At 38.0% G+C, this 22,367-nt stretch overlaps 1 protein-coding gene across 3 annotated transcripts in view; it reads left to right on the forward strand.

Annotated features, from left to right (window-relative positions):
• The window catches only part of cntnap3 (contactin associated protein family member 3), a 131,112-nt gene that overhangs the window by 36,160 nt on the left and 72,585 nt on the right, over positions 1-22,367 (forward strand). For 2 of the 3 annotated variants that reach the window (XM_026943944.3, XM_026943943.3), the window contains exons 3-5: positions 5,910-6,103; positions 11,171-11,318; positions 14,695-14,898. In XM_026943944.3, coding sequence (XP_026799745.3) covers positions 5,910-6,103; positions 11,171-11,318; positions 14,695-14,898 — 546 coding nt within the window. Of the gene's footprint in view, positions 1-5,909; positions 6,104-11,170; positions 11,319-14,694; positions 14,899-22,367 lie in introns of those variants that run through there. The other variant, XM_026943945.3, reaches the window with a different exon arrangement.

The raw sequence follows: 22,367 nt of genomic DNA on the forward strand, positions 1-22,367 counted from the left end.
TTCATTAGAAACGCATCTGCTCTTTATGAGAACACTGTTTGCCATGCCAGGCTTTCGTCAAGGATGATTTACCAGGTTCTGTAAAAGGGCAATAAGCAATAACACTTTTTTATTTGTGCTTCTCGTGCAGTTTTGCATAATATGACAATGCTTGTTTAACATGCTTTCTAGAGTGCAACATATATTTAAGATGACTGCCATTCCCTCAAATCTTTTATTTGATGCTTTTGTAATAAGATATCCCTGCACATTTATCAAGTCCACTCCAAAGTGGGTCGACATGGGCCACGGGGTCGGGTGATTTGCCGCCACAAATTGATCTTTGTCCATTTCTCACCAGCTTAGAGATTAAATGTCAGTGCTGGTTTGCGTGTGTGGGATCAGGTGACAAAATATGGCAACGTGGATGAGTAAAGGGCCATGGGATCACCGCTCATCTGCCCTCATCCATGACCCGTTATTAACCCTAATTGCTTTGCTCACCCAGTGGAGCAGCTTCTGGTCAGAGAAAGATACCACAAAGCCAAGACTTTATTATACTTTTTAGCAGAGAAGTATATGATGAATGAAGCTCATTTTCAATAAGGTTAATGCACCTTAATTGCTCTTTAAAGGATCACTAGAAATGTGCATAATTCTCCCCTAAATGGAAATGATTGACATTTTTGGTGTCCAAAGTTTGCTTTTCTAGCTAGAGATAAAAAATCTTTGCCTAAAAGTTCTCAGGAGATTTAATAGTGATTCAACTTCATCACAAATGTTTCTTAAAAAGGTAGTTTCTAAGAATAAAGGTGACAAAACATCATCATCAGGATCCTATAACACAATGTCTTAATAATAGAGAAAATACTTTACTGCAGTGTTAGGCAATATTTTTGCTAAGTGCACATGCTAGCTAATGACTAACGAATAATTTAGATAGCTAGCCTATCATGTAAACACTGGACATGGGACAAAACTGTCTGTCAACAGTTCCCTCAGATCTGTTGGTAAATTACAAAGAAAAGATTACAACTTATTACATTTTTAGTGATACATAATTAGTATACTTAACTAACAACTACAAACCCATGCCGAAGTTACAGCATGAAGTCACATTTACAGCACTGCCTGACAAAAGAAAGAACATTGTATATCTTGTCGTCAGTTAGTTGTAGATGTGGGCTGTTGTAAGTGTCTCCCGTAGATGCACAGAAGTAGAGTATGGCCTCTGTATTGCATCATTGCAAATGTCAGCCTTTTTAGTGACTGGCTGAGCAGTTACATCACATACAATGTCTGTAAATCAAATCTTTACACACAGTGACATCATAAACTTATTGGGTTAAGATACAGTCCCTGGAGTTCATGGCAGCATGTCTTTTCCAGAGTTACCCCAGAATAAAGTTTGAAACAGTGGCAAGAAAACAGGATATTCTTGTGTGTTTGCCAGTGGGTTATTTAAAAGTCTGTGGTTGGTTGATTGCAATGTCAGTCAAATGGGCACTTAATGGGAATGTAGGCCACAGTTGGTGACAAGTACTGAAATCTCTAGTTGTAGCTATGAATCAGGTTTTCAATACTATGTCTAAATATGACTATGTCAGGTATTTGCTAAATTTTAAGGCCCAGTTGCTCAACCTTTGAGGTGTAAAGTAACCAGGTGTGGCATGTCTACATCATATTTTGGAATACAAACTTGGGGAATTTTGCAGAATTGCAATTTTAATATAATCATATAATCAAGGTTGATGTGGGATTGGTCAAGAACATCAGTGGAAGCAGGTGTAGTTGGTCAAGAGCGTCTGCAGAAGTTGATAGGATTGGTCGAAAGTGTCTCCGGGAGTGGGTGGGATCGGTTCTAATCATTGTTAAATTTGGATATGAACTCTGTGTTAAGTTGTCAGCATAGCAAGTTATGAGTTGAAAAATGTAAACAGATATGTGAATATGTGAACATGTGAACAGATTCCAGAGTGTTGACTAAATTGGGAGCAACCATGTGTATGAAAATTTTATCCTACAGTCCGTATGAGTACAGATCCTTGGAGGATGACGCGCAATTCGTTGTCAGGTTTTAAGATGAGGGTGACTGCACTTTCTCTAGTTAGGATGCTGATGCTGAATTTTAAAAGCCCAAGGCTCTGCATTTCTGTTTACTCTTCTGTAGCTCCTGTGTCTTCCCCCTCCTTTTTCCACTATCTACTCGTCTCTCAATAATGAGCAAAGGTCAATGTGTTTGCTCTCCCCCTCGTTTCAGTGTCAGCGGTAGCATCTGCGAGCAAAGTATTACGACTGGCCTTTCGATGCTGTCCTAAATGCCAAAACAGGCTTGTTATTCTACCATAAATATACCTAACCAGTATAAACAGTGAATGAGAATGAGCGCTGCATCCTGATAAGGGCTGGTATTATGCGGGAGAACATGGCAGTGAGGTCTGTGCCATATGCAAATCAACTGCGTGATTAATGGACTTGTCAGGTCTCACATGTTTTAACTGTTGAAATGATAGATCAGCATAAATTAGCTACTATCTGCAGTGCATTTCTGCTTGCAGTAAGTCAGCTCCGGTCATAGAAACTGGTAGTATAGAATAATTTTTTTTAAGTAAAGTAATTCAGATTCAGATTTTCATGGTGTACATCATCATGATGTGCTGGTAGTTCTGACTCAAAATTCAAACCGGTGTTCTTTGTACCAATCAGGCAGCGATGAAACTATGCAGGCCTGTGTCGAATACAAACAATTTATTGGGTGGGATTGTTCAAGAGTGTCTCAGAAGCGGGAGGGATTAATTGAGAGTATCTGTGGATGTGGGTGGGATTGGTAAAGTGTGTCTCTGAAGCAGGTGGGATTAGTCAAGAGCATCTGCAGAAACTGGTGGGAATGGTCAAGCATGTGTAGGGCTGGGACTGGTCAAGTGTGTCTGTGGAAGCAGGTTGGATTAGTCAAGATTATTTGTGGAAGCAGCTGGGATTGATTAAGGTGTCTGCAGGAGCTGGTGGGATCGGTCAAGAGTACGTAGGTGGGGGGACTGATCAAGAATGTGTGCAGAAGCAGGTGAGATTGGTCAAGCATGTCTCCAAAGTGCGAGGGATTAGTCAAAAGCGTCTGCAGAAACTTGTGGGATTTGTGAAGAGTGTATAGGTGGGTGGGACTGGTCAAGGGTGTCTGCGGAACCTAATGGGATTGGTTAAGAGTGTCTGTGGAAGCAGGTGGGTTTCGTTAAGTGTGTCTGCAGAAGAAGGTGGGATTGGTTAAGAGTATCTGGGAAACTGGGTCGTATTGGTCAACAGTGGAAGGATTGGTCAAGAGTGTCTGAGGAAGTGGGTGTGATTGGAAAGAATGTATGCAGAAGCAGGTGGAATTGGTCAAGAGTGTCTGTGGAAACAGACGGGATTGGTCAAGCATGTTGAAGTGGGCAGGACTGGTCAAGAGCATCTGTAGAATCAGGGAGTGGACAATAGTTTTTTGCTTATGGTTGATCATCGGTGAAAGGTTCAAAGGTATTGAACTTTCTGTGGACTTGGGTCTGAAAAAAGCACTTGCCAGTGCTTTCTCCAGCTGCTCAGATTGATTTGTCTCAATCCATCTGTTTCTCAGTTTCTAATGTGCTACTTCTTTGGCCTACTCTAGATACTGTGGAAGAGTTACAGTTCCTCACATTTTCACCACCTCTGAGCATCTGAGCTTCCCAGCTTCTCTTCATTTCAGCATATTATAGGAGGCAGGATGTACCTTGTGGTTACGTTCTCCCCTGTGGTATTTATGCTTGGCTCTTTTCTGGTAGAGAAATCATAGCATTTGTAGTGCCCTGTTCTTTTCATTGCTCATGCGTTGATATCATGGCATGATAAAATGGATTAGCTCCTGTTTAGAAGAGTGAGCTAAAAAAGCATGTTAAGTACTTGATTGAAATTTGCTGCCAAGTTTATGACACTGTCTGTGTTGAAGTATCAGAAAAACACAAATGTGACAGAACAGGAAAATTATAGTCTGTGAGACTGGCAACTTACATGCTTCTGCCTGAATGATGTCTGGTGAAGAAATGTTGCTTCATTCAAATTTGGCCAAATTCTTTTAATCAGCATTGTGAATCAGATCTCAAGCAAATGCTACCCAACATTGCTCCCTACTTCGAATGGAAGACAGGAATGGTGAAGGTATTATTGTGACCACAGTAGCAATATCACAACATTATGTGTGTTAAACATCAATATTTGTTAAGTGATTATCAGCACATCCCTATGCCACAATGAAGCATTTTCTTCCACAGATTCCAGTTAAATTATATTCTTAACTAACAGCAGGTGTCAATGGGACACACTTCGGAGTGTTGAAATCAGCAGGACTGTAGAAGGCTGTTCCTTTCAGGGCAGGATTTTAAAAGTCCTATAGGGAAATGGACTCTCTTAATACACTGAGCCCTGATGGATTTAGAATACCAATGAAGCTCAGTGAAGGAAAACCTGTTAGACAATGAACACTGAGGGAACCGAACACATTTTAAACGCACACAGTAAAAACGTTCTGATGGGGAAGACTATATTTCATCATACTGTCACATTCCATATTTCATCTTTTATGAAATGCTACATTTATCCACGTGTACACAAATACACACCAGAGGTGAATAATAACCCGACACATGATGACTGCATAACAGCTTGCGTCTTAATGAAATATGTTGATTAAATCTTAATCGTGCTGCTTCTTAATCATCTGTTAAAAGACTGCTTCACAATTTTCCCACAAAACGCCTAGGGGGAGCTGGGGAAATTGTTTCCTCTCAACACCATCCCCTGATAGATCGCCATGAGATATGAACTGCGCCTAATGCAATCTGTTCGGCTTCTCTCTGTGCGTTCTAGCTCTGAGAGTCATATAACAAGACGAATCCTCTTCCCACCCTACTGTTTAATTTTTGCTGAGGACCTCACTGAACATGGACTATTTCCGAGTATGTTTAATATTCTGTTCAACGTTTAGCAATGGAAGGAGTCTTATTTAATTTTTATAGCAATAGAGTTGTTCACCTCGTTATTGGCAATATAAATCTGCGATGGCTGGCTAGATGGGAGCGCTTAAATCTAATATCTATCAATAGCTCAAGGTCTTAGAGATGGCGTAATAAGAATAACGTGGGGCAAACCATTACACACACACACACACACACTCTTAAAAGCAGATGGACAGCTTTCAGGATTTCTAATATTTTTAATTTTTTCTTTACTGGGTTCATGCCGTGCTTTCTCTGAATATCAAACCTAGTACACAAAAATGTTTTAACCCTTTCATTCAAACCAAAAAAATAAAACTTGCAGTTCTGTCATCTGTCCTTGTGTGTTATTTGTACTTGATTGGACAATTTGTGATTTGTCTATCTACTTTAAGTTTCTCTTTCAAAGGCATTTGGTGAAAAACAATTATGATGATGATTATAGATTAAATAATCCACCTTGCTGGGGTTTATTACCCTTGTAACTGTATTTCACATGCGTCTTCTCAATGACCGCTGATGACGTATTAGGGATGCACCAGTGACGCGGGCTGAAAAATATCAGACCAGATGGAGATCAGATCTAGAGAGGGTTTCACTCTGGGTAACCACCTGACATGACTGTCACTGATAGGCTGCATAAATCTACAGTCTGGGCTGGAAGGAAATCAGCCTCAGCCTCACTTCTTCCTACAATGCGGTGTGTGTGCCATTGTGTTTGGTTCAACAGTTCCATAATAATCCACTTGAAGATGAAGTTTATACCGGACGCTCCAATTCAATTATTCCTCTTTTGGTAAAAATGTTTTTTAAAAATGGCTCAAACATAAAGTACACAAGGATTTAAACTGTTCATTTGTAATAGGTTTGTGGTTATATTTATCTTTGAGTAAATCCAAGCAAGCTAAGCAATCCATATCTTTCCAACAGGGGCAGGTGGATGGTCACCACTGGACTCCAATAAGTATCAGTGGTTGGAGATTAATCTTGGGGAGAGGACAGAGGTCACAGCCATTGCTACCCAGGGCAGATACGGCAGTTCAGACTGGGTGACTCACTACCTTCTCATGTTTAGCGACACAGGCCATAACTGGAGACAGTACCGGCAGGAGGATAGCATTGGGGTGAGTAGTTAAATCCTGACCTTTCCACATTGCTGTAGTCACTAAAGACGGAAATGTTCATGTAAAAAAAAAAAGTCTCATTTTTACAAAACACTGGTTTAAAGTGCTTCTTGTGCACTCAAAATCTTTTAAAGCAGTTTGTTTGTTTGTTTCTTCTTGAAAATGGGAATTTTTTTCTGGTTTTATTTTAATTACAGCTTTTGGTGGGTTGCTCCGATGGTACAGCAGTTACAGTTCATTCTGCCATTAAATTACATGAGGCTGAATAGAGTTTTAAATCTCGTCTTGATCCTGTAGTTACACTGTGAAAAAAAAGCTGATCAGTGCACCTGGGCTTAAGTGGGCAGCATTTGTACGAATTCTCCAGGCACGTGTTTAACCGAGCCTAGTTTCTGCTGTCAATCAGAACAGACTCTGGTGCTGCCTTGAGAGAGATAACTCATGTTCTCAGTTTTAAATGAAGAGGAGCCTTGAGCTTAGGAAGAGCTTTTCCCTTGTGTGTCTCTTATATGAGGAGAAAGCATGTCACGGCTAATGCTACAAGGATTTGCACCTTGGCTCCTGGCACATTTCAGAAGAGCACTTTAAAGCAAATGAGATGCTCCTTCTTGGGCTTCATGGGCAGGAAAGTGCGCAATTTGCTCGGCTTTACGCTCCGATTCACCAGAGACCTGATCCCTTCAAAGGCACTGAAAATGCTACTTAGCCTAGAATTAATCTGTGTTAGGAAAGTCACATTGGCACTAAATTCAAGTACCGCGAGAAACAAATTAAAGTTTCACACTGAACGTCCTCCTTTTTTTTTTTCCCGGAAAATGGCCACCGAGCCTGTAGCTGGCAAGTGTCAGCAAGTGTTTTTTTTTTTTTTTTTTTTTTTTTTTTTTTTTTTTTTTGCTGAGTTGAGTTGGCCTGTATTGATTTCCTTTAATACAACAGGTGATTAGGGATGCGCAGGCCACCATTCATGATGGAAATGTGCAGCCAAATAGTGCAGCTCCTATTGATTCCTGGCGGTGCATTCAGATTTCCACTGTGTACGTTCCCCATCACAGGTAAAAGCACCACCTTTAGGCTACAGGGCATAATATTCAATAGGCATAAATGTTCATTTTTGGCTGCTAATTTGGATTTCTCTTTACTCTTAAAGCCAGATGTATATGTACCTGCAAAACAAGTCTGACATTAATGTTCAAATGATTAAGGCTGTAGTTAATCACGCAAAGTGTGCCGGGAACCGCCGGTCACAATCTCAGGACTAAAGAGGAAATGCAAGTTCTGCAAGTAACAAAGATAAAGTTTCATAAATTACCTTCTTATTTAATAAAGACTCGTGTCAGAAAAAATCATTAATGTGGCTCATATGCAATTTGATTACCAAATTTGAATGAAAACATGGCTGTGTACAGAATACGTTTCATATAATAGTGTGTGACTGTATTCCTTGGCTTATTTGACATTTAGAAAATTGGCAGTGTCACAGAAGTCAGGATGTCAGGTGTAGGATTTTTGTTAGATGTGAGGAAAATTGATGTGGGTGCCCTTAACCAGGGTCAGACCTTCACAACAAAAGCAGCCAGACTGACAAGCAAAAGTCCTCAGACAGTCTCATATCATTACACATAAATTTCACAAATTAAAAATATCTATAAATATTTCAAAGTTCTGTGGGAAAACCACTCACTTGACAACACTGCCCGTAAACCTCTGAGCAACACGCAAGGTGCTAATTTACACCTGGTAGATCAAACAGAATATATAATGATTTGCACTTTCCATTTCTCTGTTTGCACAGAATGCAGTCTAATTACACATGTAATTGGGAGAGAAAAAACCCAATACATCTGGTCCTTAGTCTAGGTTATTTTAATATTTTGGTGTGAAACCCCAGATATATTCAGTGGCATGTCAATAACATATTAAAATTATTTACATTAACTCATGTTTGCCAAAAAAGTTCTCGTATTTTTCAAAGTATTGTTGATGACAAAAAAGTCAAGTGAATCTAAACAGTTTTAGTCAGTAAAAATAAATATTTTAGACCGTTTCCTAAAATATTCAAGTTTTCTTTACAACAACACTCTCCTTAGCAGCTTCCCAAAGCCCTTCTTGACTGTTTATTGGCCATATAAAAGTTCTGCATTCTTAAAATTGTGCGTTTAATAATTTTATTACGCTGCTTGAGTGGCTTTATTGGGATGTCGTCAGACATGCTAGTTCTTGATAGCTAGCATTATATTAACCTAACAATGCCAAACTAGTTAGTGGCAGGGCAGCATGTTTCTCCAACCTCGAACATATCATAACATATCATAACGTAACGTAACGTAACGTAACATAACATCCCTAGTGAAAAAAAATATGCTAAGTATACTTGCAGCCGGACTAATTGTCAGTATACTTTAAGTGTGTTAATAATTAGTTAACTTGAAGTGTGCTATTTTGAAACAACTAGTTTTGTACTAAGTATATTTTAGTTGTAATTAAATTGTAGTAAAGCATAACTTTAAGTGTATTTGGTGTACTTTTATGTGCTAAATTGGAACAACTTGAGGTATACTTAGTACACTTTAAGTATATGCCTGTGTAAGATAATTGCATGCTTGATTAGTGATATTAAAGTGGACTTTTTTGTATTACAAGAACATTACAAATTAATTAAGAGTGTCTTCAAAACACACATATACCATAAATATATTATTATTGAGTAAAAATATGCTAATTTTTTCCCCCAATGCTGAATGCACTTCTTGTCAGGGTCATTACAGTAAATAACATGTAACTTCCATAACAGAAATCTGTATTTCAACCCAGTGGCACGACAACACCGGCCCCCGGGAATCCTCCCGCTGCTCCCGATTAGCCAACCCGGGCCTGTACCACCCGTCACTTACCGTGCTCTCCATCACTGTTGCCGTTGGAAGTAAAACATTTTGTCGGGTTGTTCACCGAGTTTCTGCCTCTTCTTTTCCCTGAAATCTCCGTCGTACCCTTTTCCAACATCGCGGGCATCTCGAGGCACAGCACCGAACTTTAGCAACGTCTCTCTCTCTCTCCCCCTCACTCTCTCTCTCTCTCTCTCTCACTCACACGACTAGCTATCTAGCTAACAGGCTAAGCTAACTGGAGCCTGAGATGATGGCTAATTCGCGGCCTGGCTGTCAAAAACAAGAAGTGTGAATAGCAACTTTAAAAAAATGCACAAATCCCCTCAGACAAGAGCACAAACAGTTAAACATCAACTACCAAGTCTGTAAACTGCAACGCTGCCTTTATAAATAGCTAGCTCTATGAAGTTAGCAATACCAAGCCAACTAAGTTCCCCGAACAATATTAAGTCTATCGGATTAGCTAGTAGGCTAACTGTTAGCACTTTGTAAGCTTCAGCCACAGCACTGATAGCGAGCTAAGCAAAATAGCATCGGCTAATGCTAATTTAATTGCTCATTTCGCCCAAAATTCATCTGAAACATTTCAAAAACACATTCGATAAAATTTTCGTGTGTTCGTATGGTGTGCTGTTGGTATAAAATTAGTCATGGATTGATGTTTATACATTGGACATCTCTGTGACATTGTACAAATTTATTAAAATACTTTAATCACAATTACAAGAGTAGCCTTTTTTGCAGCGCATACACTTTATTTAAAAATGTTTTAAATGGGCTTTCAACGCATTTATCATGTTTTATTACTTTCTGAAAGCAGTAATGAAGTGAATTGCAAGCATGAAGAAGAACACTTAAAAATGACTCCAAATTTTAACTTAAAGTATACTACAACTTCAGGTTATTTAATAATGTACTTTGAAAGTAAACTTTCAATGCATTGTTACAATGGTCACTTTCAGCACACAGTTAAAAATAATACTAAAATATATTTACATAAAGTGCAAATAAATACACTTTTAAAAAAATAAACAAAACTTTCAATTCAAGTATATTTTTGTAAAATATATTTTAGAAAATATACTAAATTACAATTATTTTAAAGTGTGTTAAAAGTTGTATGGTAAAAATAGGTAAAAGCATGGTGGTAATACACTTTTCATATATTTAAAGTTAGTACAATTTTTTATTAGTATATTTGCAATGAAAATTGAAACAGGAAATATATTACAAATACAATAAAGTATACTTTTTTTCACTAGGGATAACATAACATAGCATAGCATAACATAACATATGGTGTACTATGTGTAGATTGAAATAATATATGTTCTCCTATATATGACTAATATATATATATATAATAAAAAATGAGTGAGTGAAGTGACTTATGGCCAAGTATGATGACCCATACTCGGAATTTGTGCTCTGCATTTAACCCATCCAAGTGCACACACACAGTAGTGAACACACACACCCGGAGCAGTGGGTAGCCTTTTTTGCTGCGGCGCCCGGGGAGCAAGTTGGGGGTTTGGTGCCTTGCTCAAGGGTCTCACCTCAGTCGTGATATTGAGGGTGGAAGAGAGCACTGGTCATTCACTCCCCCACCTACAATCCCTGCCAGACCTGAGACTCGAACCCACGACCATCGGGTTCACCTTCGGGTTGCAAGTCTGACTCTCTATCCATTAGACCAATTTTATAATCAAAAATTGGACCAAAAATTTACATCCACTGGATCGACAACATGATATTCAATACGCACAATCTTATCGGCACCTCAAAATCCTGCCCCATCACTTACTTCTTTTGAAAGTAGCGTTACATTTTCAGCATAGGAAATCCATTCAGTCAGTTCACTGAATGAGAGTTCAGTGCAAGGTTGAAAAACAAAGCAAACGTACCTGTGACTTCAACTGAGGAATACATTTAAAATTACTTTCAGTTACATAACAGCCATTACAATGTTGAATACAACATTTTCTTTAGTGCTAGTGATGATTTTGTAAATACTGACTAAATTTCATGGACTACAGATCCGTATATGAGTTATATGCATCAGATTTGGCTTCTAGATTCCAGTCTTCATTTGTACGCCATAATAACACGTATGCCGGAGTGACGTGATTTCAATGTTGAAAGTCTAATATTCAATATTCCTCCCTCATCCTGTGTTTCGTAGGCATTCTCTGGGAACACGAACGCAGACAGCGTAGTGTCCTACAAGCTCCAGCAGCCGGTGTTCACTCAGTTCCTCCGTGTGCTGCCTCTGGATTGGAATCCCAATGGAAGAGTCGGGTTACGACTGGAGGCGTACGGCTGCCAATACAGTAAGGAATGGCCCAGATGCATTTAACCCTAACACCAATGATGATGTGCTTTAATGGATTGCTTCACCCAGAAGTGTGCCAAGTATGGATCAGTTCTCATGATTATAGTCAGAAGTCCTCGAACAAGAACTGTTTTTATTTGATTAGTATGGAAATGTCCTTGGCTAATCCATGAACCACCTGGCAAGATGAACCCAGTCTTTTTTTTTTCATGGGATCCTTTCTGAAGTTATTACTTTGAAAGTGTAGCCTCTGTTCAATTGGTACAACCTTCACAATGCCCTGCTGACAAATTTAGATTAGTCTGACCAGCTACCAGCTGCCAAAAAAACCGTCCAAAAACAGGTCAAGCTGGTAGACCATCTTTGCCAATTCGTAAGTTCTTTTCCAGCTTCCGTATTACTTTTTAAGAACTTTTTGAGCATTCCTAACTGCCTTAATGTTGGGTTATTTTTTGTAAAATAGCTTGTCTAGCTTGTCTATGATGTAGAATTAGTAGTGGTTACCAGTTGGCAGAGATGTCCTACCAGTTTGTCCAATTTGCCCTGTTCTTTTGGTAGCTGATAGCTGGTCGGATTGAGCTGGATTAACTAGTTTAACTAGCAAAATGGACTTAACTATCAAACTAGCTTGCTTATACGTTATTACATTACATAGTGATTTTGTCAGTTTCTGGGCAACCAAAACATAGGACTGGACAGCACACTGGAGCTTTCACTTGCCCAGTTGATTGCTACTGGATGTATGATTAGTCCATCCCTGAACAAGCTACAATAGGATATGCAAAGAAAAGAATTTCACTGTGTACTTGTGTATGGCGTTGCACGGTGGTGGTAGCATTACTGCAATAAATAAATGTACAAATGTATGAACAAGGCTATGTAACAACAAGGACTGTCTAACTGTCTGTCTTTTTTTTGTAATGGACCAACATAACAACATATAAACCTGGCATAAACACGGGCATTGTGTCATCTTTTCTTGTGTGTAAGTTTTTCAAGTGTAGTGTTGTGTAGTAGTGTGATTTTGTAATATACATAAGCCACTTTGTTAATACCTGAAAGAAATATGGATAATAATGCACAGCCCTACATGGAGTGCTAAGAAATGATAGCAATTAACACTTTGGGTTAGGTGCTTCTAGTTTCCCTATTAGCATGAAATATATAGCACAATGTCAATTTGAAAAAAAGAAAGAAAGAAAGAAAGAAAAGTGGTGTATGATGAAATTTCATACCAGAATTTCTCAAAGAGCTAAGATTGTCTCTGTTTTAAATAATGTATTCTTCAATAATACGTATCAACAGAGTGAGTTGAGAAAAGTATCTGCATTCAGTATATGGATTTTCACTGTAGGTGTTACCCAAAAAACACACACACACACAGGATGCCAAATAGCACAGAAATTCCCCTGATGTGAAATGTAATTTTCTCTGCCACAGTGAAATTTAAACACGCTGCTTACGATGTCCCATGACAAAATAGTTCTTCTCAACATGAAGTCGTTCATGTTGCTAAATTCCGTATATTGGATTTCTTATCTCAAAAGTAAGAGCAGCTTGAGCCTTTTTAAGATCCGGCTGCAGCTCACATGGCTAATTTATGTTTTGCTGGATCCAAATGCAGCATGTGATTGCCTTCTCTTTTCTCAGTGCTCCTGGACGGACTCGCTATGTTTCCGTATGTTTGCCATTGTTAGAAGTCAGCAGAGGCGCTTCGGATAGAGAAGCATATACACGCAGAGCAATTACTCATCTTGACTCATTTGCACTCTCTCTGCTATTTTTGCAATCTATTCTTCCACGGATACCATGCTCCCTGCATCGATGCTTTGAATCGGTCCATTAGCTGACCTTTAAAAGGGCCCTGGAGTGCTTCGAAAACTTTTGGATGAACCTGTGTTTGGTTGCATAACTGAAGGAAAGTCGTGTTCGGAACAGGAAGCTGAATTGTAATTCAGGTAGGGCCGTGCTGTGTGACATCTCTCAGAAATAAGGGTTAATGGTGTAACAGTGATTTGACATGAAGGAGCAAAGTGCAGTTGACCTCGCTGACTTCATTTGAATCAGATCCAGTGGGAATTTGGACATGTTTCTGAACAGGAACACAAGAATGTCAATCTCCTCAAACACACACACATATATATATATGTATATACATATACATATATATTCCTTATAAAGGATTTATACATTCACTATATGGCCAAAAGTATGTGACCTTCAGACTCATATGTGGGCCTCTCTCAGTTCCATTGGCATAGCATTTGTGATCCAGTGAAGTGAGAATGGTCTCTCTGTCTGTAGGTTCCAGTAAAATAGACATGGTCATTCTATCCTCTCTATCAGTTCCAGTGAAAGAGGTGTGGTCTCTGCGTCTGCCAGACCAAGTGAAGTGTGAGTGGCCTCTCCGTTAGTCCTGTTGTAGCCCTTCGTGTAGCTCTAAGATCACTCTGGAGAGCCTGGGTGTTGACGCCATTAGACCTTATTCTTTCAAAAAATAAAGCAGAGCAGCTGTCTGCGGACAAAAGCTGCTCAACCCTTCAGAAGGGCATTTTTATATACCTTTACCTGAAACCTCTTCCACATCCTGTTTTTAACAAGACACATACTTTTATACATGTGTATCCTGTTTTTTAACAAGACACCAGGTTACCCCGTATGCTTGTCTTATTGTTTAAGGAAGCCTTACTCACTTAAATGGGGGCAGTCGTGGCCTAATGGATAGAGAGTCGGACTTGCAACCCAAAGGTGAACCTGAAGGTCGTGGGTTCGAGTCTCAGGTCTAGCAGGGATTGTAGGTGGGGGGAGTGAATGACCAGCGCTCTCTCCCACCCTCAATACCACGACTGAGGTGAGACCCTTGAGCAAGGCACCGAACTCCCAACTGTTTCCCGGGTGCCGCAGCAAAAAAGACTGCTCCGGGTGTGTGTGCACTTGGATGGGTTAAATGCAGAGCACAAATTCTGAGTATGGGCCCACCATACTTGACCACAAAGCCACTTCACTTCACTTAAATTTACAGCACGTTCCTGTTTCCCACTTTACCCACTTTTAGGATTCCCATGCATATGTAAGGTCATATAGGTCATTTTTAGGCCTCAGTTTCTCAGCATACACTTCCTGTTCCATGCACATAGTTCTAGTCAGCAAGCCTCTTACTGAGATATTGGGTACAGTGACACATTTTGCACTATACTGGTTCCATACATCTATAACATTGAGGATTAAACATTATCAAATATGAGTACGCCTCTTGTGGTTAAAATATTCTATAGTCCCACTGAAGGAGGCATGGAAGCTACATTAGTTATTGAAACAGTAGTATTTCTGATGAAAAATACAATGGATGATACATTGTCCTGTGTGTTTTGCAGAATCTGACGTGGCCAGCTTCGATGGAGCCAGCTACTTGCTCTTCAAGCTTGATGAGGTCACCAATCCATTGCCCAAAGACCTGCTAACTATGAGCTTCAAAACCCTTCACAGCTCTGGAGTCCTGATGCACATAGACAGCAAGCACGGACACACCCTCACTCTGGAGTTACTCAAAGGAAAGCTGTTCGTGCATCTCAGAAAAGGTAGTACCCCCTCACTCTTGGAGTTACTCAGTGAAGATACTATTATGCATGAATCTTCCTTGGAATGTCCCTGGAGACTGCAGCAGATTATCTGCTATATTGATGGCACTCCGGCATTCGTGTCTTGTGTGTGTTTTATGCAAGAGAAAAAGCTTTCAAGCATTGTCAGCGATCCAGGCTAGCGCTCCACCACTTAGAATGCCATCTGCGTGTGCACGCAGTTTAAGAGCCCTGTGCCAACTTCACGCAGTGACTGCAGCTTTCTGTTGTGCCCAATAAAGACAGCTTTAGCTCGCCCTTCCCTGCCATGATGGAGAGATATTCGGCGCCATGCAATTCCTGGCAGCGTTCGTATACAATCATAAACAAATCCGCCAAGTACGTGTAAATGTGGCAACACAACACAAGTGTAAAAGCAGCAAAAATGAGCAAGTGTTAATTTGGGGTTTTGGTGTGCAAAATAAAACCAGTAGAGACCCCGAGTTGCTCTGTATGGGAGTATTTTATACGTCTGAAGCATCACTGAATTTGAGTGCTGACTCATTTTCGGCTCTGCAATATCAATCACATGGTAAAAACTTAAACAAGCGCTCCAGAGGATGAAAATTAAAACCGAATCCTTTATTATGATGGATGCGAGATTGTGTGTTGTTTCACCTGGCCAGAAATAGACAGAACTGACTAGAACTGCACTACTGAGTCCATCAAAGCAATTATCACTCCGCCTCTCTCAGGCCCAGTGCTCACTTTCTCAGTGTGTGTGTGTGTGTGCCTCCAGCATTCCTGGCAAAATTTAACAATTTAGAGCCATCTTTTGAGAAGGTTTAAGGTGACTTTGAAGTAAAATGCCTTCAGCAGATGATGAAATAAAAGCCTTTATATCTTGCACTAGCGTCAAGAAAGTGCACAAAGGTATTATGCAGAAGAGTCTGACCATGTGCTGGGCTTAATTAGATCTCAGCATATGTGCAGTGCTGCACTGAGAGCATAGTCTGAAAAAAAAATAAGTAACTGAGATATTTACCGTGCTTTAGTTCGCTGGTTTTAACATATATTATAGCAGAACAGTGTGTGGGAGAGACTCAGTGCATTTAACTTCACTTCAGCACTGTGTTTCACATAGACTTGTGTAATCTGTTTCTCTTGTGTTCTAAAGTTATACTAAACACCACCTTCTCGTAATGATGCACAACTCCGTGCTCATACCTCTGCTGCTATTTTATTTACTTATTTGTTTGTTTGTTTGTTTGTTTATTATTTACTGCATTTCACTTATTACACTTATTACAGTAGTATACATTTATTACAGAAGCATAACCCAGTCCCCTCCCATCATACCCATAGTTTAGTATACAAAGATGATAACGATATCATCTATTAATTAAAAAAATTATAAAATAAGAATAATTTAAAAAAAAATAATACAAATAATAAAAACAAAGCAGTAACTATTATTATTATTATTATTATTATTATTATTATTATTGTGTTTTTACATTGTCTCCTATAATAATAATGACGATACTACTACCACCAATAAAATTTGTATTTGAACACTATTACTATTACTATTACTAATACTAAGAAGAAGAAGAAAAAGAAGAAATGGTAGTTTTTTATTAATGTAGTTTCTATTATTTTCTTTATATATATTATTATTATTATTATTATTATTATTATTATTATTATTATTGTTAGTATAGGTTTGCTGTTGTTGTTGTTTCTAGTCATACAGATACTACTCCTACTACTACTACTAATAATAATAGTAATAATAATTATATTGGTCACACGCAACCATACACAGTAGGACGTGCAGTGAAATGCTTTTTTCGACTGTGTGTGACATAAAATAGTATTTACATAAACCAGATATTTTTACATATTTACTTGCATACAGATAGAAAAGGAAAAATATAAAAATATAATATAAGGGATATAAAAGATAGGTGCAGTTAATAATAATAATAATAATAATAATAATAATAATAATAATAATAATAATAAGGGATGGGACGAGGGATGGCATATACTCTCTCTCCCCCATATATATATATATATATATATATATATATATATATATATATATATATATATATATACAGCAACACTAGCCAATCATGGGCCAAAAATTAGCCAAGACTATATTAGGGAGAAAACTGGAGAAATATATACAGAAATGAAGAAGAAGAAGAAGAAGAGAACACTGTAGTGCTGCTGCACATCTAATGTCTATCTGCCAATAATGAGACTTTGTTTGCTCAGTCTCTCTCTCTCTCTCTCTCTCTCTCTCTCTGTCTCGCTATAATGTTTTGGATTTTCCTATTTTCGCGGAGGTGGAGGTGGTAGAGGCGGTGATGGCCGGTTTTTCACATACTCCTCAGAATGAGAATGTTACATTACTTCACTTCACAGGCGCTACTCAACACTTCTGGACTGCTTTTTTTTTTCCATCCACATTAACATGCGTTAGAGCAGGAAGTGTGTGGGAGCGAATCATTGCTTTTAACTTCACCATTGAAGCACTTTAGATTTCATTTTAGCACAGCCTTATCAGGAAAAAGTCTCTCTAATGTTTGAATGCTTTTATCTTTCATTCAAAGGGCAGCCTTCTTTTTTTTTTTTTTTTAACTTTGTATAAAGAAATACAAAGTAATATCTTTAATAAATTTACAGTTTACAGCCACAAATGGTTTACAGTATATGGGGCAAAAACAGGCAAACAAACAAATAAATATAAAAAAGAAAAATAATATATAATATACAAATAATTTTTAAAAATAATCTAAAATATATACAGTGTTTTAAAAATTGTTAAAAATAAAAGTATGGTTATATACACAGATAAAAAAAAATTAAAAATTTTTAGCGCATTCTAAATGGCGAATTAAAAAAAAAAATCAGGTATCCAATTTTCTTGTGCTTAACTCTGAGGACATTCCATAAGACAGGTCTAGGTGACCTTAAATGACCTTGATCGTAATCATTGGGCAGGGCGCTTGATTCCATCCCATTTAGCTTCCACAGAGTTATTATTGCTCCTAGTGGTCAACAATGACTGCTATAGAGGCCCAATGCGCTGCTATAGAGGCCCATTGAGGCTGGAATCACGCTGCCCCTCACGCTTGCTCTATGAACATGTTCAGTACCGGAGGAACAGCGGACAGGACAACGTAATGACAAGGTCGCCACATTGATCTACTTTAAAAAATACTCCATAACCGCCAAGATCTTTTTTTGTAGCGAACAAAGCCAAAGTGTAAGTGCACACTTTATCTATGATGTACAGACCATTTCTGTTGTTTAGTGGCACCTCAGAAATGTGTGTGACCTTGGTTTCCACGCAGAAGCAGAGAAAAAGAAGAAAAACGTAACTCCTATTTCCAAAGCCCGAATTTTTTTTCTGTGGTTTTGATATGTAGGCTAATATTGAAGTGTTGTGAAATCGGAATCTGAATTCAACTGCAAAATGTCACTTACAATTTAAAAAAAGTCGTACAGATTTTCAGTTTAGATTGTAGTGGAACATTTCCAATTGCACAGAATTGTCTTAAACAGTGGTATTTGTCATGAAGCACACAGTCACTTCAAGATGTCAGATCCTGGCACAGCCTTGTTTCTGTATAATATGAAAAAAAATAAAGCAAACAAGACTCGACATGAAGATTTATGTCCCGTATCCGAGGCCATTTCATTTTGCCTGTGCTTTGCATTCATATTTCTTCCCGATGTTTTACTGCCTTGATGATGTGTAGAGGATTTAGATTTACTGTGCTCATTTTGCTCCACTTTTCCTCAGCTCTACTCCAGTAATTCTAACGAACAACGAGCTCCAGAATTCAGTCTATAGCCGTACCAACAGCCATATGTTACACCTGACCGCCAACGGGATGTTGTTTTTAGGTTTTACTTTTTTTTTCTGCTGTAAATAATCGCTGTAAAGTGTTAAAGGTGGGCCATAAAGTAGCCATGAACTTTCAGTAGTCTTTTACGTGCATGTATGTGGCTGTTTGTTGTAAATATTAGAGGTGCTGCTGAGCAGATGGTTAGAGATGAATGAAGTAGCTCATTTAATTTTGGACTGAATTAACCAAGGGAAAGGGGTTGCGGTAAAGATATGTGTATTACAGAATGTTGTGATGAGGAAATCGTATTCCGCACTTCATTTTAAATATGCTACGAGACTGTGTGGCGGTCTGGGAAAACCCATTGGATGTCGCTGTGGATGAATCCTGGCAAACTGCCAAAAATCTATTTTTCTGCCTATAACACACTTAGACACCACAACATTATTAAGAAACCAAAATATACAGTATATTTGTATATACAGTAAGTGTTTTGACAATGATTGTAATTTTTAATTTATTAACAAATGGTACATAATATTTTTAATGCGTCACCATTTAATTATCGTCACCATTTTAAATATTATATGTTTTTTTTGTTAAATAACAACACATTTTTTATCAGTTGTTACTATAGTTGTTACTATAATGATAACGTTTTTTTAATGAGCAAATGAATTACAACTGGTATCACTGTATATAACTAGAATATAATGAATACTTTATTCGGATCCCAAATGAATACGAATACAGATATCTGTTTTCTTATTGTCGTTGGCCTAAAACAGCTGTCCCTTGACAAACCAGCACCAAAATAAAACTTCCCCTCATTCACTATTTGTATAAATAGACTGAGCTTGTGTGCAGGAATAATAATAATAATAAAAAAAAAAAAAAAACACTGAGGATGATGCTTGGTAATTATTTTAGCCTATTATCTTTTTTTTTTTTTTTAAACTCCAACCATCATGGAATAACAACTTGATAGACTAATGCCAAAAGACCAAACAAAAAAACCCAACTTAGCAGGGGGGAGCTAATTAATTTACCAAACATAAAATACAAAACAAAGTACTAATGCTTTGCAGCTAGCTTTCCATGAGCATACAAAACCCATAACCAAAATAAATGGCACCCACCCTTACATTTCCAATCGGTATTAGTGGAGAGACAGAGATGAAAACGAGTCATATTACATGCTTTCTTTTTTTTTTTTTTAAAGTCTTTTGTGATCCTGATGTGAAACTGGAGCATTTGAAAAGCCTCAGCTTTTCAATTATCACCTTTTTGGAGAGTTGAATATGAACGTATAATAAGCCAGTTTTGAATTGGTTAATGCGTGAATGGTAAATGATAGTGTTGAGTTTGGTAATTATGTCTCAGCCCACTTTGCAAGCAGGAACTTTTGAAAATATAATTTGATAATACTTATACTTAGTATTTACCCCTTTGAAATATGCAGATGGACCTTCTGATCTGTCTCTGAATGTTTTCTAGTGTGTCGTGGTGATTGTACACAGGATCTGAGCATTTCTGTTTGTTGAATGGATCGTACCATTCGCACGATCCAACAGAAGCAAATCATTTGGGCCAAATTTACGCATTCGGAGTGTTAGCCAGGAGCATGTGTGCTACACCAGTGAAAAATATACAGTATAATTATATATACAATTATATAATTGTAATGGATCTAAACGTTTTCCACTTTCAGGATAGTGTTTTCTGTTTTTCTGTAAGCTGTGATTTTTTTTGTCTTATTAACTGTGAGAGAGAGAGAAAGAGAGAGAGAGAGAAAGAGAGGCTGATGTGGGAACGACTCTTTATAGCTGATATAACGTAACTATCTTGTGGTTCCATCATATTAAATGTCAAAATATTACATGGTTAAAAAAGTATAATGTGCTTTTTTATCAATAAATGAAAATTTGTAATCATTGGCAAATTTCTGTGGTAGAAGAGGAATAAAACACTGCATGACACGCTCTTATAGGAAAATAATCAACTTCAGGTTGGTTTTCGTGTCAGACCTCGAAACACCAGCACATCATCATTGATTATTTCCCTTTAACAGCACACCCCCAAGTGTTTTCTTCCTCATTCATGTGTGTTCATCTACGTAAATTTGATCTCCGCTCTTCCTGTACAGTTCAGCTTCTACATGCAGTAGAACTGAGCAGATATTTTAGATGACAGAGAAATATCGATTCTGACTTTTCCTTTTGAGAAAGGCATTTCTACAGAAGCAGATTTTTTTTGTTGTTGTTTGAAACACTTAATTTGTAGGTCAGAAGCGACTTTTCCTCCAGTCTTTCTCCTTTGTTCCTCACATGCACACAGGCCTGCTGGGAAGCAGTTAAAGACAACGAGACTGGATGTTCGTAACAGCACTGCTCTCTTATTATAGAGGAAAAGAAGCAGTCTGTAGTTTTTTTTTTTTTTTTTCACTCCACTAAACAGCAACAAAGCCAAATGTGATGGGTGTCAAAAACTCCAGTGGATATTGCAGCAATACGACGCAAATGTGGTGAAACACAAGACAATCAGGCTGATAAAAAAAAAAAAGTTAGCAGTGAATGCAAGTAGGCTTTTATGCTGTAAAAGAAATTATTACAGTATAAAGCATTTTTTTATTTAATTACATTAAATAAGTGTGTATAATAATCAAATAAATACTGAATTTTTTTTCCTCTTTTGTTATTTTGTGAAGATCTTCGATCTCCGATCTCCTTTGTGTCGAGATTCTACCATCATTCACCACATTTACAAGCTTAACTTCTACACATTTACACACTTTTTTGCAACTGCCTCAGAGTTTAACTGATAATATTCACAACAGAAGACTGTTAAGAAAGAGGCTTTCACAGACATTAGGCTTTAAGCCCTATTTGGATGGGATTAGTTTCACCTCGGGGCCTGCCGTAATTTGACTGATTACTGATTTGAGCCCAGTTTCCCAAAAGAATCATAAAGATCATTTTAACTGTTAGAGAGAGAGAGAGAGAGAGAGAGAGAGAGAGCAGCGTGATGCTCGCACTAGCATTTAATGATGCTCTTTGTTCTGTCAGGAAATTCAGCCGAGATCCATTCTTTAATCCAGCACAAATTGGTAATGTGCGAGGATTTTGAAGTATGAAAGTAATAACACTAGCGCAAATTACTTTCCAACTAAGTATTTTGGCCGAACACATAGCTCTATCAACAATAGCAGCAGATCAATGAAATAACTAAACCTCGAAGCGTCCCATGTTGTTATTAATGCTGCGTTATCATCATTTTTCTGATTACTGGGATTAATATCTTATACGAGACTGATTGTTTTAATTTAATTTGGTTAAATTAGACTTTATCTCATCCAGATTGGCCAATCGGATTCCTTAGAAATGAATAACAATACCAAACCTAATCTGGAAAAACTTGAATGAAACGTAAACACCAGCTTTTATGCTGCCTTCATGTCCTGAAGCAAATATCACTGTCGTAATTACAACTTTTTCAATGAGTGCTGTTTTTTTTTTTCCAAGTTGGGGGTGTGGCAATAAAAAAGTCACATGGTCGCAAATATTAATTTGACGTCTACAGAAGACGGTAAGATTTAAGTGATATGTTAACTGTTCAGTTCTTTAT

This window comes from Pangasianodon hypophthalmus, chromosome 17 (genome assembly GCF_027358585.1).
Source record: "Pangasianodon hypophthalmus isolate fPanHyp1 chromosome 17, fPanHyp1.pri, whole genome shotgun sequence".
NCBI classification, from domain to species: Eukaryota; Metazoa; Chordata; class Actinopteri; order Siluriformes; family Pangasiidae; genus Pangasianodon; species Pangasianodon hypophthalmus.